The 16674-nt window shown below is 40.7% G+C and overlaps 1 protein-coding gene across 1 annotated transcript in view; it reads right to left on the bottom strand.

Annotated features, from left to right (window-relative positions):
* LOC124593922 (gustatory receptor for sugar taste 64f-like) overlaps nucleotides 1–16674 on the bottom strand; it is a 122268-nt gene that overhangs the window by 55170 nt on the left and 50424 nt on the right. The window contains 1 exon segment of the mRNA XM_047132271.1: nucleotides 4908–5043. Within this exon segment, the coding sequence (XP_046988227.1) occupies nucleotides 4908–5043 (136 nt within the window).

Consider the following 16674-nt stretch of genomic DNA (forward strand, 5'->3'; position numbering starts at 1 on the left):
AAAATACAAGCGTTCAAAGAAAATTCTTTTCCGTAAAGTTTTGTTAGGCGCTTATGCTGTTGATGGTGGTGGTGGTGGGGGGGGGGGGGGGTGCTACTAGCGAGTACCTGATTGCACTCAGGGGTCAGGGGTAACATAAAGATTGGGAAGCACTGACCCATGAGCACTAAAATAACTGTACATACACTGAAGCGCCAATAAAACTGGTACACCTGACTAATATCGTCTAGGGCCACGCGAGCATGCAGAAGTGCCGCAACACCACGTAGCACGAACCAGACTACTTTCTGAAGTAGTGCTGGATGGAACTGACACCATGAATCCTGCACGGATGTCCATAAATCCGTAAGAGTACGAGGGGGTGGAGATCTCTTCCGAACAGCACGCTGCAAGGCATCTCAGATTTGCTCAATAATGTTCATGTTTGGGGAGTTTGGTGGCCAGCAGAAGTGTTTAATTAGATTAGATTAGATTAGTACTTGTTCCATAGATCATGAATACGACACTTCGTAATGATGTGGAACGTGTCAGGTTAATAAAAGGTGTCTATACAAGATATTACATGACACAAAATATTACATGACACTTAATATTTTTAATTTTTTTGGTGGGGGTGGGGAAATTACCCACTTACTATATCCAAAAATTCATCTAATGAGTAGAAGGTGTTGCCATTCATAAATTCGTTTAATTTCCTTTTAATGGCTATCAGACTTTTGATACTATTAGGTAAGTGACCAAAGACTTTTGTGGCCGCATAATTTACCCCCTTCTGAGCCAAAGTTAGATTTAACCTTGAGTAGTGAAGATCATCCTTTCTCCTAGTGTTGTAGCCATTTACACTGCTATTACTTTTGAATTCGTACGGATTGTTAATAACAAATTCCGTAAGTGAAAAAATATATATATTGTGAGGCTACAGTGAAGATCTCTAGCTCTTTAAATAAGTGTCTGCAGGATGATCTTGGATCAGCTCTAGCAATTATTTTGGTCACACGCTTTTCTGCAACTAACACTCTTTTACTCAGTGATGAGTTACTCCAGAATATGATGCCATACGAAAACAGAGAATGAAAATAGGCGTGGTAAACTAATTTACTAAGATGTATATCGCCAAAATTTGCAATGACCCTAATATCATAAGCAGCTGTACTCAAACGTTTCAGCAGATCTTCAGTGTGTTTTTTCCAGTTAAACCCCTCATCAATGCATACACCTAGAAATTTTGAATATTCTACCTTAGCTACCGATTTCTGATCGAAGTCTATATTTATTAATGGTGCCAATCTCAGAAGAGTGTTCCTGTAGCAACTTTGTAGCAATTTTGGACGTTTAGGGTGTCGCATTGTTCTGCTGTAATTGCCCAAGTCCGGAATGCACAATGGACATGAATGGATGCAAGTGATCAGATAGGATGCTTACGTACGTGTCACCTGTCAGAGTTACATATAGACGTATCAGGGGTCTAATATCAGTCCACCTGCAGACGCCTCACATCATTACAGAGCCTCTACCAGTTTGAACAGTCCCCTGTTGATTTGCAGGGTCCATGGATTCATGAGGTTTGTCTCCATATCCGTACACGTCCATCCGCTCTATACAAGTTGAAACAAGACTCGTCCGACCAGGCAACATGTTTCCAGTCATCAACAGTCCAATGTCGATGTTGACGGGTCCAGGTGAGGCGTAAAGCACTGTCGTGCACTCATCAAGGATACGCGACTGGGCCTTCGGCTCGAATGGTTCGCACGCTGACACTTGTTGACGGCCCAGCATTGAAATCTGCAGCAGTTTGTGGAATGGTTGCTCTTCTGACGCGATGAACGATTCTCTTCAATCGTCATTGGTCCCTCTCTTGAATGATCTTTTTTCCGGACGCAACAATGTCTGAGGATTCCTGATATTCACGGTACACTCGTGAAAAGGTCGTACGGGAAAATCCCCACTTCATCGCTACATCGGAGATGCTGTTTCCCATCGCTCATGCACCACGTTCAAACTCACTTAAATCTTGATAACCTGCCATTGAAGCAACAGTCACCCATCTAGCAACTGCGCCAGACACTTGTTGTCTTGTATAGGCGTTGCCGACTGCAGTCGACACCGACTCAAAGGAGGGCCTTGGCGCTTGTTCGTGACGTCACGTCAGCTAGGTACGGCGAACGCCAGGTCTGTTGCAGGCATACTCATAATGGTGGTGTCTCCCTCTCTGACACAGGAAAATGTGAAACTATTGGCGGTAGCTGACCAACACACATTGTTTTGAGAGATTTCTGCAATCAATTAATTGTGCAATTCATTACACTTCTTAACAAATAGTGTACTCCTGAACTTAAATTTCCACCTGTTGTAAGGATTGACATACAAAAACAACTTCATGGTCCAGCAACAACAGAATTCGTGCTTCTTTACCTTATTTGTAAATCTGAGGAATTTACGTTTGTACTGCGTTGCTTTTACAAGAAACTGTGAACATATTGGTGCTCTTCTTTAGGTATCTTGGTTGACTATGGGGTGAGGAGCACTGAATGTTAATGAAATATCTTGAGATTGTACACGTTGAGGGAGGGGGTGGGGGACAGAAGAAGAGGCAAGAGAGAGATACTTGTTTTATCTAATAATTTTTTTTATCTTATAAAGTTTCTCCTTTGAGTTGCAAGAGGGGAATATTTATCTTTCCTAATGTACATGTTTAAAAAGTTTAAGCTCAGCAGTAGTTTCGATGTATGAAGCTATTTTATTTCCTGTTTAGAATTCCTTTCGTTGAAAAAGACTGTAATCTAATGACTGGCAACAGTTGGACATTTACACATGTAAATTAGTTCACATTTCCAGTGATGATGTCAAACGAAAATAAATAAATAAATAAAAGAAACGAGTTCATTGTAAGAGTGTTGGGGTAAGTTTCAATAACAAAATGGATCAGTTAAACATAGTTACTTGAATGTAAAATTTCCGAAGCTTGCAATGGGGCAAAGCATCTTCTCATATTGATCTAAGTTTGCTTCGACAGGATTCAGTAATACAGAATTATGATCTTCATTTGCAGCTTTACGATAGTAAGAAAATCTTTCATCTAAATAAAACTGCAGAATCCAAAACAATACCAAACATTTTGTACAAAAATAAGAGATTTATAGTGATACGCAAGCTCAGGCGTTTCTGCCTGCAACAGACCTGGCGTTCTCCGTGCCTAGCTGACGTGACGTCACCAACAAGCGCCGAGGCCTTCCTCTGAGTCGGTGTTGCTGCAGTGCGGTATTCTGCCTTTTCATTTATGTCTGTGTTTGAATACTCATGCCTATACCAGTTTCTTTGGCGCTTCAGCATATGAATTAGGTTATTCTTGTTATTCCTACAATGTGATACCAAGATATGTCCAACATCCTTGTAAAAGTGTTGTTGTTGTTGTTGTTGTTGTTGTGGTCTTCAGCCCTGAGACTCGTTTGATGCAACTCACCATGCTACCCTATCCTGTGCAAGCTTCTTCATCTCCCAGTACCTACTGCAACCTACATCCTTCTGAATCTGCTTAGTGTATTCGTCTCTTGGTCTCCCTCTATGATTTTTACCCTCCACACTGCAGTCCAATACTAAATTGGTGATCCCTTGATGTCTCAGAACATGTCCTACCAACCGATCCCTTCTTCTAGTCAAGTTGTGCCACAAACTCCTCTTCTCCCCAATCCTATTCAATACTTCCTCATTAGTATCTACCCACCTAATCTTCAGCATTCTTCTGTAGCACCACATTTCGAAAGCTTCTATTCTCTTCTTGTCCAAAATATTTATCGTCCATGTTTCACTTCCATACATGGCTACACTCCATACAAACACTTTCAGAAACGACTTCCTGACACTTAAATCTATACTCGATGTTAACAAATTTCTCTTCTTCAGAAACGCTTTCCTTGCCATTGCCAGTCTACATTTTATATCTTCTCTACTTCGACCATCATCAGTTATTTTGCTCCCCAAGTAGCAAAACTCCTTTACTACTTTAAGTGTGTCATTTCCTAATCTAATTCCCTCAGCATCACCCGACTTAATTCGACTACATTCCATTATCCTCGTTTTGCTTTTGTTGATGTTCATCTTCTTTCCACCTTTCAAGACACTGTCCATTCCGTTCAACTGCTCTTCCAAGTCCTTTGCTGTCTCTGATAGAATTACAATGTCATCGGCGAACCTCAAAGTTTTTATTTCTTCTCCATGGATTTTAATTCCTATTCCGAATTTTTCTTTTGTTTCCTTCACTTCTTGCTCAAAATACAGATTGAATAACATCGGGGAGAGGCCACAACCCTGTCTCACTCCCTTCCCAAGATAACTTCCTTCTAAGATAAGTCGTAAGGTCAGTATTGCCTCATGTGTTCCGATATTTCTACGGAATCCAAACTGATCTTCCCAGATGTCGGTTTCTACCAGTTTTTCCATTCGTCTGTAAAGAATTCGTGTTAGTATCTTGCAGCTGATAGTTCGGTAATTTTCACATCTGTCAACACCTGCTTTCTTTGGGATTGGAATTATTATATTCTTCTTGAAGTCTGAGGGTATTTCGCCTGTCTCATACATCTTGCTCACCAGATGGTAGAGTTTTGTCAGGACTGGCTCTCCCAAGGCTGTCAGTAGTTCTAATGGAATGTTGTCTTCTCCCGGGGCTTGGTTTCGACTCAGGTCTTTCAGTGCTGTAAAAGTGAGTGTGTAAGTGATTTCCATATGAATAAATCTACTGTACCTCTTCTACCACAATTAGTTCGTTCTTTGGTCACAGCTGTCATGGAAACTATTGCGAAAGCGATTAAAATCGTAACACTCAGCGCATACGTCAAGTCATCAAAGGCTGTTTTTTTGCTGTAGACTTTTAGGTCAGTAGCTTTGATGGTAGGAGTGTTGCACTGCCTCACCTCGACGCAGTAGCTGTCCGATGGCACCTGGAAGAGCACGGGCAGCGGGCCTTTGCTCTGGTCGTTGACCCTGGCCGCCAGGAAGAGCACGGCGATGGTGCGGCCGAGCAGCACGGCGAACGACACGTAGAAGTAGACGGCGCCCCAGTGCCGCATCGGCCTGCGCAACAGGCCGCCATCACTATACTGGGACTGCACAAGCGTGGACTTGACAATGGGAGACAAGCACAATCGACATAAACTCACCGGACAAAAGATTAGTCACCCATGGAGAAATCATTACAAGTATCATTTAGTACCATCTCTGGAACTGCCAACGGCCTGGATTCGGTGAAGTAATGAGTCCACAGGGTTGTGCAGGTACGACGCATCCAGGTTAAACCACTGCCAGCACAGTGGCCGAGCGGTTCTAGGCGCTTCAGTCTTGACTTGGACTTGGATGTGTGTGCTGTCCTTAGGTTAGTTAGGCTTAAGCAGTTATAAGTTCTAGTGCTCAGAGCCATTTGAACCATTTGTTAAACCACTCGCTGAAGATTTGACCGCGCAGTTTGTAATGGTACTTGACTTACGTAACCATTATGGTACCTCACCTGAACCTGTCGATACCAGTAATATTCTACTGTATTTCTGTTAACTACTTAACATATTTCTGAGACAACATTCATATTTGATTTCACTTTTGATACATCGATATGTTTATATTGCAATGGTATTATTCTTACGCGTATTCTTTCTTTTGTCACTATGATCTTTGACGTACTTGTAACTCTGATTTTTGGGGGCGTAAGCGATTAGTTAGTTGTTGAGTTGTTAGAGAGTCGGACCTTGGAAAAGTCAAGTCTTGGACGTCATGTTGGAATGACGCATATTATAGTTGGCTTATAAAATGTGAGGAAGATGTTTTCAAGTATGTTTTGTATTGTGAAGTGATGTTTTGTGTTTACGTGAAATTGCAATTAAAAGGAAGTGTAACTTAAATTCGGAGTGCTGATTATTTTTTTTACATCACCATTGTACTAACTTTGAAAGGTTTAATCATGAAGCGCATCTACAAAACTTTTGAATATAGCAGAATAAAACCTAGGTCTCTTTGCATCCGAGCTTGGAATCATAACCACCTAGATTTTCAACGATTGAGCCATGATAATACGAGACCAGCGTGGGAAACACAAAAAGATGAGTGCCTAGTTTTTTCATTATTGTATGAAATGACTATTAACTGTGCTCTAATGACACCTGCCACATAATGTCACTGTTGTTGCCCGAAAATGCAGTATTTAGCAGCGTGAGCAACACTACAATCGTTATTAAATTCTGACCTTTGTTGTGGTAGGGTTGTTAGAAGTTCCACCAGACTGCAGGGATGCTGACTTCGGAGTTTTACCCGCTGTTCCAACATGTCCCACAGGTTTTCTATGGGGTTCAAAGTCAGGCGATTCTGCAGGCCAGTCAGATGTAATAGGATGTGGAAGTGCTCAGAAAACCAGTGACATATTCTTACACCCAATGAACTTTGCTGTTGTTTTTCTGTGACTGTGTGAGCGATGGCGTCTGGTGAGGTGCTCCAGTCCCAATGTTCAGTGGATGCAGTTCCCGTCGCAACGTTCTCTCACTACTAGGTTGTGATGGGCCTTCTTTCACTGCCTGCAGCAATGTCTGTCGGGTTTGGAAGCGATTTTGATTCACAAGCAGCGAAACACGGCTCCGGTCCCTCTCAGTCAGGATCTTTTTCCGACCACGAGTCTGACTTCGTGTTTCCTGGTCACGTGTATTCACCACTGCTTGTAGACACGTCGGACAATCCGCCGCAGAACACCAATAAATCCAGCATCTTCACACACCGTATGTCTATGATAACGGCTAAACGCGACTGCCCCTTTTTGCTACTCTGTTACGTCCTAACTGTTATCCACATTTACGTTCAACGCTTGAAACATAAATATCTCGCTGGTCGCTACTGCCTTATGGTCACGTTGAGGCACTGCGCGCGTGGTTGAGCACGTGACCCAGTGGCTGCACCATTTGTAAACGCTTAACGGTTTTCACCTACGTGTGAACACTAGAGTGACTAATGTTTTGTCCGATGAGGTTACATGATCATACTAATACACAAACCACAGTATCCAAGACATGACACGTCTCTTAATTAGTGGTGGGTGTCAGGTGGTGTCTTCGTGGGAACAGCGTTCTTCGTAACACTGTCCCATTCATTGCGCAAGATGGGAAATTTCTTCCCCCAAGTTCTGTTCCAGTGTCAATGCACAGCTGTTCTCGATTGCAAGGTTATTTTCTTAGCTGTGGTCCTGTTCGTGGCGGTATGTTCATGCATTCCTCCGCCCTCAGATCTGTTAAACCGAGCTAGTTACAAGGGGCGGGGGGTCTGTAGCGTAACGTCGACGCCGGAACAACGTAAACTTGGCATTTTTCAAATACACAAATCACTGCAAAAAGATAAAACAGGCTGTTTCTTTTCTCTCTTTTCTCTTTTGTCATCGGTGTTCTGACTAGTTTGATGCGGTCTGCCACGAATTACTCTCTTGCCTCAACCTCTTCGTCTCACACTAGCACTTATACCCAATATCCTCTACTAGTTGTTGGATATATTCCAATATCTGTCTTGTCCTACAGTTTTTACCCTCTTTTGCTTGCTGAAGAGCCATGGTGATTATTCCTGGACACCTTAACACATGACCCTCCTTCCTGTCCCTTCTTTTCAACGTTTTCTGTATCATACTCTCTTCGCTGATACATTTCCTATCTTATCAGTCCATCACATCTCAAACACGTCGACTCTCCTCTTACTCGGTATTTCCACAGGCCAAGACTCACATACAACTCTGTGCTTCAAACGTATATTCTTCATATTGTTATAAAAGGTGATGTTTGATACAATTAGACTTGTTACAGGAATGTCCATTTTGCCAGTGCTAGACTGGTTGTTATGAACTCTGTGCTTCTTCTGTCATGTTATTATGCTTCCAAGGCAGCAGAATTCCTTGAGTTAGTCTACTCGTTCCTGCTGCTTCTCATTACTTTCATCTTTCTCTGGTTTGCTCTCAATCCATCTTCTGTACTCATTAGACTGTTCAGTCTACTCAACAGGTCTTCTACACTTTCACTAAGGATAGCAATGTCATCAGCAAATCTTATCACTGATGTTCTTTGTCCTTGAACTTTCATCCTACTTCTGAATCTTTCTTTCATTTACGTTAAGGTTTCTTCGATATATACATTGAAAGTCGAAGTAGTGGCTTAAAGCGGGTTCTGGTGTACTTTTGATGTCAAATAGATACGTTAATTAATTAAATTGATCAATTAGACCAACTCTCCCTCTCCACCACCCCTTAACCTGTTGTTCCGCTAAGTGGTTTAAGACACCATGGGGATTGATTTATGAACCACTGGGGATAATCTGATCTTCCGAGAAACCTTCAGCCTTCCTCTTCCACCTCCTTGTCCCCCACCCCTCTGGCAAAAAGGACACTTTTCTTTGTCACCTTTCTCCAGTTCAGTTCTGAGCCTCCTTTCCTCCTCCTGGAAATGCCGAGACAGCATGTATCATATTTATCGGTTAACTGCCCCTTGATATACAGTGTGTACAAAAAAATGTGTGGAATACTTTGAGGGGTGGTAGTACTCACCGAAACAAGAAAAATAAGTTCAATAAACATGGGTCCAGAAACACATATTTTCCAAGATAAACAAGTGTTTGTTGGAAGGGCTGTGCGATGCTTGATTGCGGATATTAGCACAGTCGTTGCTTTAGCGCTCCATCAAGTGTACGGCAGTACTCCACCTTTCATTAGGTTGTCTGCAGTCAGTTGTGGGTTGAGTCGTGTTATAAGCTACATTAGTTCTCGTCATGTTTGTGTGCCTTTTTGTGTAGTACTGTCAAAAAATGTTCAGATGTGTGTGAAATCTTATGGGACTTAACTGCCAAGGTCATCAGTCCCTAAGCTTACACATTACTTAACCTAAATTATCCTAAGGACAAACACACACACCCATGCCCGAGGGAGGACTCGAACTTCTGCCGGGGCCATAGTACTGTCAATCCTTGGTATGTGTCGTGGTGTTTTATCTTCTTCCGAATGTGGATCCACTCACGTTTTTACTGTTATTGCTCTGGTTGTATGTACAAATGGTGTAGTACATTTATATTTTCTCTCTTTCACCACTCGGAAGCCTGTTACTCAACAAGTGAAATAGCGGGTATGATGGTCTGTCATGGTTTAGCAAATGGACATATCCTGTGCCATCTACACTGAAAAATATCCATTGCACAGAGTGCCCTCTGATCACCGCTGATTCTCAATCAATGTATGGGCAGGCATAGTTGTCAATAGATTAACTGAGGTGTATTATCTGGACTTCCGTCATTAATGTATTGCCTATCTTGCTGGAGGCTGCTGCCATTGCAGCAACCAGTGCAAATGTGGTTCATGCATGATGGCGCACCAACACACTTGCGTCACAATATGCATGAACATCTGAGGCAAACATTTCAGGAGTTCTGTATTGGTTGTGGGGGGGTTAGGGAGCTGGCACACTTTGGCCTGCTCGTTCCCCAGACCTCAATTCCCTAGACTTTTAGTTGTTGGGACACTTGAAGGAATTGGTCTACACCACACCAATCAGTGCTGTGTGGACACTGCAGGGTCACATCTTGAATGTATGTCAACAGCTACAACAACAGCCAGATATACTTCAAAGGTTGCATCATTCATTACATCAGAGAGCAGAGGGGTGCATTCTCATGAATGGACATCACGTTGAACACCTCCTGTAAATACATGTTTATCGCAGAAAGTATGCATTTCCAGACCCATGTCTACTGGAGTTATTTTTCTTGTTTCAATGAGTGCTACCAACTCTCAAAGTATTCGACACTTTTTTTTGAACATCCTGTATATGTCAGTTTGCTGTACAGCTTCCCCCACTCTATTTGAATAAGCCCCATCTTAATACCTCACTATACATTCTAAATTTCCACTATAACCCTAAGGTCGTTGTCAGCTTCTATCCAAACGTTAACACACATAGACGCATTTGTGGTTAAATTATGTGTACTGGTGAACAGTAACATCGTTTCGACAGCGCGACACTACATAGTAGCTGTCTACCAATCCTGCAAGACCACGTCTGTTCGTGTGACAAGACTGACCATTGACACAAAAGCATCATGTGGATGCTGCTAGTATTGTATAGGTTGGCATATTCCATTCGAATATGTGACAGAAGAAAAAGTCTCTGGAAAAGTCAACGTATTTTCCCCAGAAACATACAGGGTAGATTAGGGTATGTCTGGAAGTATGTAGGCAATTTTTTACTCGATCAGCGTGTAAGTCAGGGATAGATGTTAATCGATAATATTGGTGCGATGTACCGTCCACCATGCACTGTACAGCCGCTTGCAGTGTATTTATTTTAGATGTGGGATGTTTGTAGATGACGGATTTCTCTGCAAGCAGGCGGGAAAACCTGTGGTGGAGTTGGCAGTTGTCTTGAACTTAACTAAATCTATTGAACATTAATAGGAGTAGAAGTCCTGTACACTGTCCCTCGGAAGTGTTAACTGCCATAAAATGTCTATCAATACGCATCTCAAGTGAGCTGAAGTACAATGCATATGTTGGGTTCAGATTAATTTGCTGGAATCTTAAGGAAGGCAACCCAAGCACTAAGGACTGTTAAGACGTGAGCTAAAGCAGAAGAGTATGTGAGGCTCAAATTCAGCTACATGGATTTTTTAAGGGGACTGTGATCTGCCCACTAAGATGTGATGGTGTAGGGGGCAAGTGACCACAAATCCTGTCTATATGTCACCCAGAGACTATTGCTCTAAAATTTGGATCGAGGTGTAAGAGGTACTAAGAAGACTGCTGTTGCTATAGGAAACACTGACATTAATCTGGTCTGGCTTTTAGTTGTTGGTTAATTGGATCTCGTTGTACGATAGTTAGATGAGTATGGCGTTTCCTTCTAAATAAATAACTAGCGCTACGTATATGCATACCACCCGTGTGGATATACTCTGTGGCCGAGCGGTTCTAGACGCTTTAGTCCGGAACCGCGCGGCTGCTACGGTTGCAGTTTCGAATCCTGCCTCGGGCATAGATGTGTGTGATGTCCTTAGGTTAGTTAGGTTTAAGTAGTTCTAAGTCTAGGTGACTGATGAGCTCAGATGTTAAGTCCCATAGTGCTTAGAGCCATTTGAACCATTTGATACACTCTGCTCTAGACGGAATACGGTATCATGGCCTCCTACTATTAACCAGCACGTGAGCAATGCTGTGATTAAGTCCCGAATCTCCCACTACTCTTTCAGTAGCTATGAATTATGCGGTGGAGATGTGAGGCTGCTGCACCAATGCAAATGATTCAATGGATAGTGTATTGGAAACTCTGTGATACTGTTATATTCGTACTTCAAAAATGGTTCAAATGGCTCTGAGCACTATGCGACTTAACTTCTGAGGTCATCAGTCGCCTAGAACTTAGAACTAAGATTAGATTAGATTAGATTAGATTAATACTAGTTCCATGGATCATGAATACGATATTTCGTAATGATGTGGAACGAGTCGAATTTTCCAATACATGACATAATTAGGTTAATTTAACAACATACTTAAGTTAATATAACAACTTTATTTTTTGTGTTTTTTTGTTTTTCTTTATTTTTTATTTTTTATTTTTTTTTAATATTTTTGTTTTTTTTTCTTTTTTTTCTTAATTTATATCTAAAAATTCCTCTATGGAGTAGAAGGAGTTGTCATTCAGAAATTCTTTTAATTTCTTCTTAAATACTTGTTGGTTATCTGTCAGACTTTTGATACTATTTGGTAAGTGACCAAAGACTTTAGTGCCAGTATAATTCACCCCTTTCTGTGCCAAAGTTAGATTTAGTCTTGAATAGTGAAGATCGTCCTTTCTCCTAGTATTGTAGTTATGCACACTGCTATTACTTTTGAATTGGGTTTGGTTGTTAATAACAAATTTCATAAGAGAGTATATATACTGAGAAGCTACTGTGAATATCCCTAAATCCTTAAATAAATGTCTGCAGGATGATCTTGGGTGGACTCCAGCTATTATTCTGATTACACGCTTTTGTGCAATAAATACTTTATTCCTCAGTGATGAATTACCCCAAAATATGATGCCATATGAAAGCAATGAGTGAAAATAGGCGTAGTAAGCTAATTTACTAAGATGTTTATCACCAAAATTTGGAATGACCCTTATTGCATAAGTAGCTGAACTCAAACGTTTCAGCAGATCATCAATGTGTTTCTTCCAACTTAATCTCTCATCAATGGACATACCTAAAAATTTTGAATATTCTACCTTAGCTATATGCTTCTGATTAAGGTCTATATTTATTAATGGCGTCATACCATTCACTGTACAGAACTGTATGTACTGTGTCTTATCAAAATTCAGTGAGAGTCCGTTTACAAGGAACCACTTAGTAATTTTCTGAAAGACAGTATTGACAATTTCATCAGTTAATTCTTGTTTCTCAGGTGTGATTACTATACTTGTATCATCAGCGAGGAGAACTAACTTTGCCTCTTCATGAATATAGAATGGCAAGTCATTAATATATAATAAGAACAACAAAGGACCCAAGACTGACCCTTGTGGACCCCCATTCTTGATAGTTCCCCAGTTTGAGGAATGTGCTGATCTTTGCATGTTACGAGAACTACTTATTTCAACTTTCTGCACTCTTCCAGTTAGGTACGAATTAAACCATTTGTGCACTGTCCCACTCATGCCACAATACCTGAGCTTGTCTAGCAGAATTTCATGATTTACACAATCAAAAGCCTTTGAGAGATCACAAAAAATCCCAATGGGTGGTGTTCGGTTATTCAGATCATTCAAAATTTGACTGGTGAAAGCATATATGGCATTTTCTGTTGAAAAACCTTTCTGGAAACCAAACTGACATTTTGTTAGTACTTCATTTTTACAGATATGTGAAGCTACTCTTGAATACATTACTTTCTTAAAAATTTTTGGATAAAGCTGTTAGAAGGGAGATTGGACGGTAATTGTTGACATCAGATCTATCCCCCTTTTTATGCAAAGGTATATATTTCAGTCTATCAGGGAAAATGCCCTGTTCCAGAGAGCTATTACACAGGTGGCTGAGAATCTTACTTATCTGTTGAGAACAAGCTTTTAGTATTTTGCTGGAAAAGCCATCAATTCCATGTGAGTTTTTGCTTTTAAGCAAGTTTATTATTTTCCTAATTTCAGAGGGAGAAGTGGGTGAGATTTCAATTGTATCAAATTGCATCGGTATGGCCTCTTCCATTAACAGCCTAGCATCTTCTAATGAACACCTGGATCCTACTATATCCACAACATTTAGAAAATGATTATTAAAAATATTTTCAACTTCTGACTTTTTGTTCGTAAGGTTTTCATTCAATTTGATGGTAATACTGTCTTCCTCTGCTCTTGGTTGACCTGTTTCTCTTTTAATAATATTCCAAATTGTTTTAATTTTATTATCAGAGTTGCTGATTTCAGACATGATACACATACTCCTGGATTTTTTAATAACTTTTCTTAATATAACACAGTAGTTTTTATAATTTTTGATAGTTTCTGGGTCACTACTCTTTCTTGCTGTCAGATACATTTCCCTTTTTCGGTTACAAGATATTTTTATACCCTTAGTAAGCCATGGTTTGTTACAAGGTTTCTTACGAGTATATTTAACTATTTTCTTGGGGAAGCAGTTTTCAAATGTATTTACAAAAATGTCATGAAATAAATTACATTTTAAATTGGCATCAGGTTCACGGTACACCTCATCCCAGTCTAACTGCTGTAGGCTTTCCCTGAAATTTGCAATTGTTAAATTGTTGACTGAACGTACTACTTTGGAGGACTGTTTAGTATTGCTGAATGGAGCTATGTCATATATTGTAACTAGCTGTGCACCATGATCAGAAAGACCATTCTCAACAGGCTGAGCATTTATCTGGTTAAACTTATCTTGGTCTATAAAGAAGTTATCTACCAGTGAGCTGCTATTCTTTACCACCCGAGTAGGAAAATCAATAACGGTTGTCAAATTGAAAGAACCGAGTAATACTTCAAGGTCATTTTTCCTATTACCCTCTTTCAGAGAATCTACATTGAAGTCCCCACAAATAATAATTTGCTTCCCCCTGTCTGACAGATAGCACAACAAGGAGTCCAAATTTTTCAGAAATAGATGAAAATTTCCTGTTGGGGACCTATATACAGTTACAATTATAAATGTGCCTTTATTTAATTTAAGCTCACAGGCACATGCTTCTATATGTTTCTCTACACAAAACTTTTTTGTTTCTATACTTTTTGCACAATGATAACTTTTGACATATATGGCAACTCCTCCTTTCTCCATATTTTCTCTCATTACATGTGCAGAGAGCTTATAACCACTTACATTTACCTTATCCATATCAGTAACAATGTGATGCTCAGACAGGCATAGTATATCTATTTCATTCTCAGCTTCTAAATCTTCCAAACAAACCAGAAGCTCATCTACTTTATTCTTTAAACTCCCAATATTTTGATGAAATATACTTACATTATTTTTAATTATACTTTTATGAGAACCTTTCCTTATTCTAACATTTGCAGTACTCTCCTGTCTGAGTTTCTCATTGTGCTTAGGCCTAGTTCCTATACCAGTGGTCACATGGTGTTCAGAGAGGCAGATTATGTCAATTGGGTTGGGTGACTTTAGTTCATCAATGCAATTACCTAGGACTGAGATACAACTTGGTGGAGATAAAATTTCTGGTGATTGGTGAAAATTTATAACTGATAGCTGTGGTTGGTGATACAATGTGCTAGAATTGTGCTGTTGAACTTCTTTCGTAAACTGAAGATTTGTTTCAATCCCTAATTAAACCTAACTAATCTAAGGACATCACACACAACCATACCCGAGGCAGGATTCGAACCTGCGACGATAGCGGTCACGCGGTTCCAGACTGAAGCGCCTTTAACCGCACGGCCACACCTGCCGGCTATATTCGTACTATGGAGGAATTCTCCATTCGAAAAAAGGTGACGTATTTCTCACGAAACACTATGCTGTCAATGAGGACTCTGTCACCATTGCTCTGTCGTATTTCTAGCGTAGTAAACGTATAAATACTATAAAGGAGATTAAGATACTTACAGGGTGATATTTATAGACAATAATTTCGATGATGTCGAGTTGTAGCTGCTATGCTTCTGAATTTCTTTGTGCATTTCACGTATAATCTGCATGGCTGTGAATTTCATTAGCGTGCTATTTTTCTCATCGTGATAGCTCTCTACCTAGTCAGTGACCTGTGGAGGTCTTCTAACTAATGGCACAGTGGTACCAGAACGTGATGGGATGTGTGACTTGGCGGGCAACTCTTACTCAGGTGGATTCAAATGCTATACACAGAAGACTGGAAGATTCGTGCGAATATAGCAAGTAAGCGAAATTTTGATGAAAAGGGAGTTGGAAGGTGAGCTCTATACCGCTTCTTTTAAGTGTATGTGCAAACACATTACAGCCTCTCGCACACATCTCATGAAGTGACTGCAGTGAGAAATTAGGGGCTAATACGAAGGTTTTTACTAAGAGACAATCAGCAGCAGAAATAAATAAGAGACAGGATTCTTCTGTGCGTTTTACATGTCGATAAACGGATAGACTGACATCTTAATAAAGAATGGTTCAAATGGCTCTGAGCACTATGGAACTTAACTTCTAAGGTCATCAGTCCCCTAGAACTGAGAACTACTTAAACCTAACTAACCTAAGGACATCACACACATCCATGCCCGAGGCAGGATTCGAACCTGCGACCGTCGCGGTGGCGCGGTTCGAGACTGTAGCGCCTAGAACCGCACGGCCACCCCGGCCGGCTGACATCTTAACAGGTAAACTAAATTTACATCTACATCTATATGCATACTTCGCAAACCATCAAAGGGTGCTTTCCTGCTCCACTCATAAATAAAGCGAGGAAAAAAAAAAGATTATCTACATTCCTCCATATGAGCGTTAATTTCTCGCATCTTATGTTCATGCGAGTCGTATGTTGCCAGCAGTCAGCTTCAAGTGCCGGTTCCCAATAGTGTTGTGGAAAGTGTATTCCGACTCCAGGAAAGAAATTATTCACCATGCAAAGGAGCTCTGATGTTCAATGTAACTAATTAGTCAATCAGTTTGATATCAACGACGTGGCGCTGAGCGGTTGGAAGTGAAGGTGAGAGTGCCACGGATATGATTCGCGAGTTGGACTGATAATCAGGAATTTTTTGTTTTGTTTTGTTGTGGCGAGATCTTTTAACGAAATTTTAGTCTCCCACCTACTCAGGGAGAGACGGCCACCGTAATAAAATCAGCTATGTTGCAGAATTTATAAAGTATTCGTTGTTGTTGTGGTCTTCAGTCCTGAGACTCGTTTGATGCAGCTCTCCATGCTACCCTATCCTGTGGAAGCTTCTTCATCTCCCAGTACTTACTGCAACCTACATCCTTCTGAATCTGCTTAGTGTATTCATCTCTTGGTCTCCCTCTACGATTTTTACCCTCCACGCTGTCCTCCAATGCTAAATTTGTGATCCCTTGATGCCTCAGAACATGTCCTACCAACCGATCCCTTCTTCTAGTCAAGTTGTGCCACAAATTTCTCTTCTCCCCAATCCTATTCAATACCTCCTCATTAGATATGTGATCTACCCATCTAATCTTCAGCAT

The sequence above is a fragment of the Schistocerca americana genome, chromosome 2, assembly GCF_021461395.2.
Source record: "Schistocerca americana isolate TAMUIC-IGC-003095 chromosome 2, iqSchAmer2.1, whole genome shotgun sequence".
In the NCBI taxonomy this organism is placed as follows: Eukaryota; Metazoa; Arthropoda; class Insecta; order Orthoptera; family Acrididae; genus Schistocerca; species Schistocerca americana.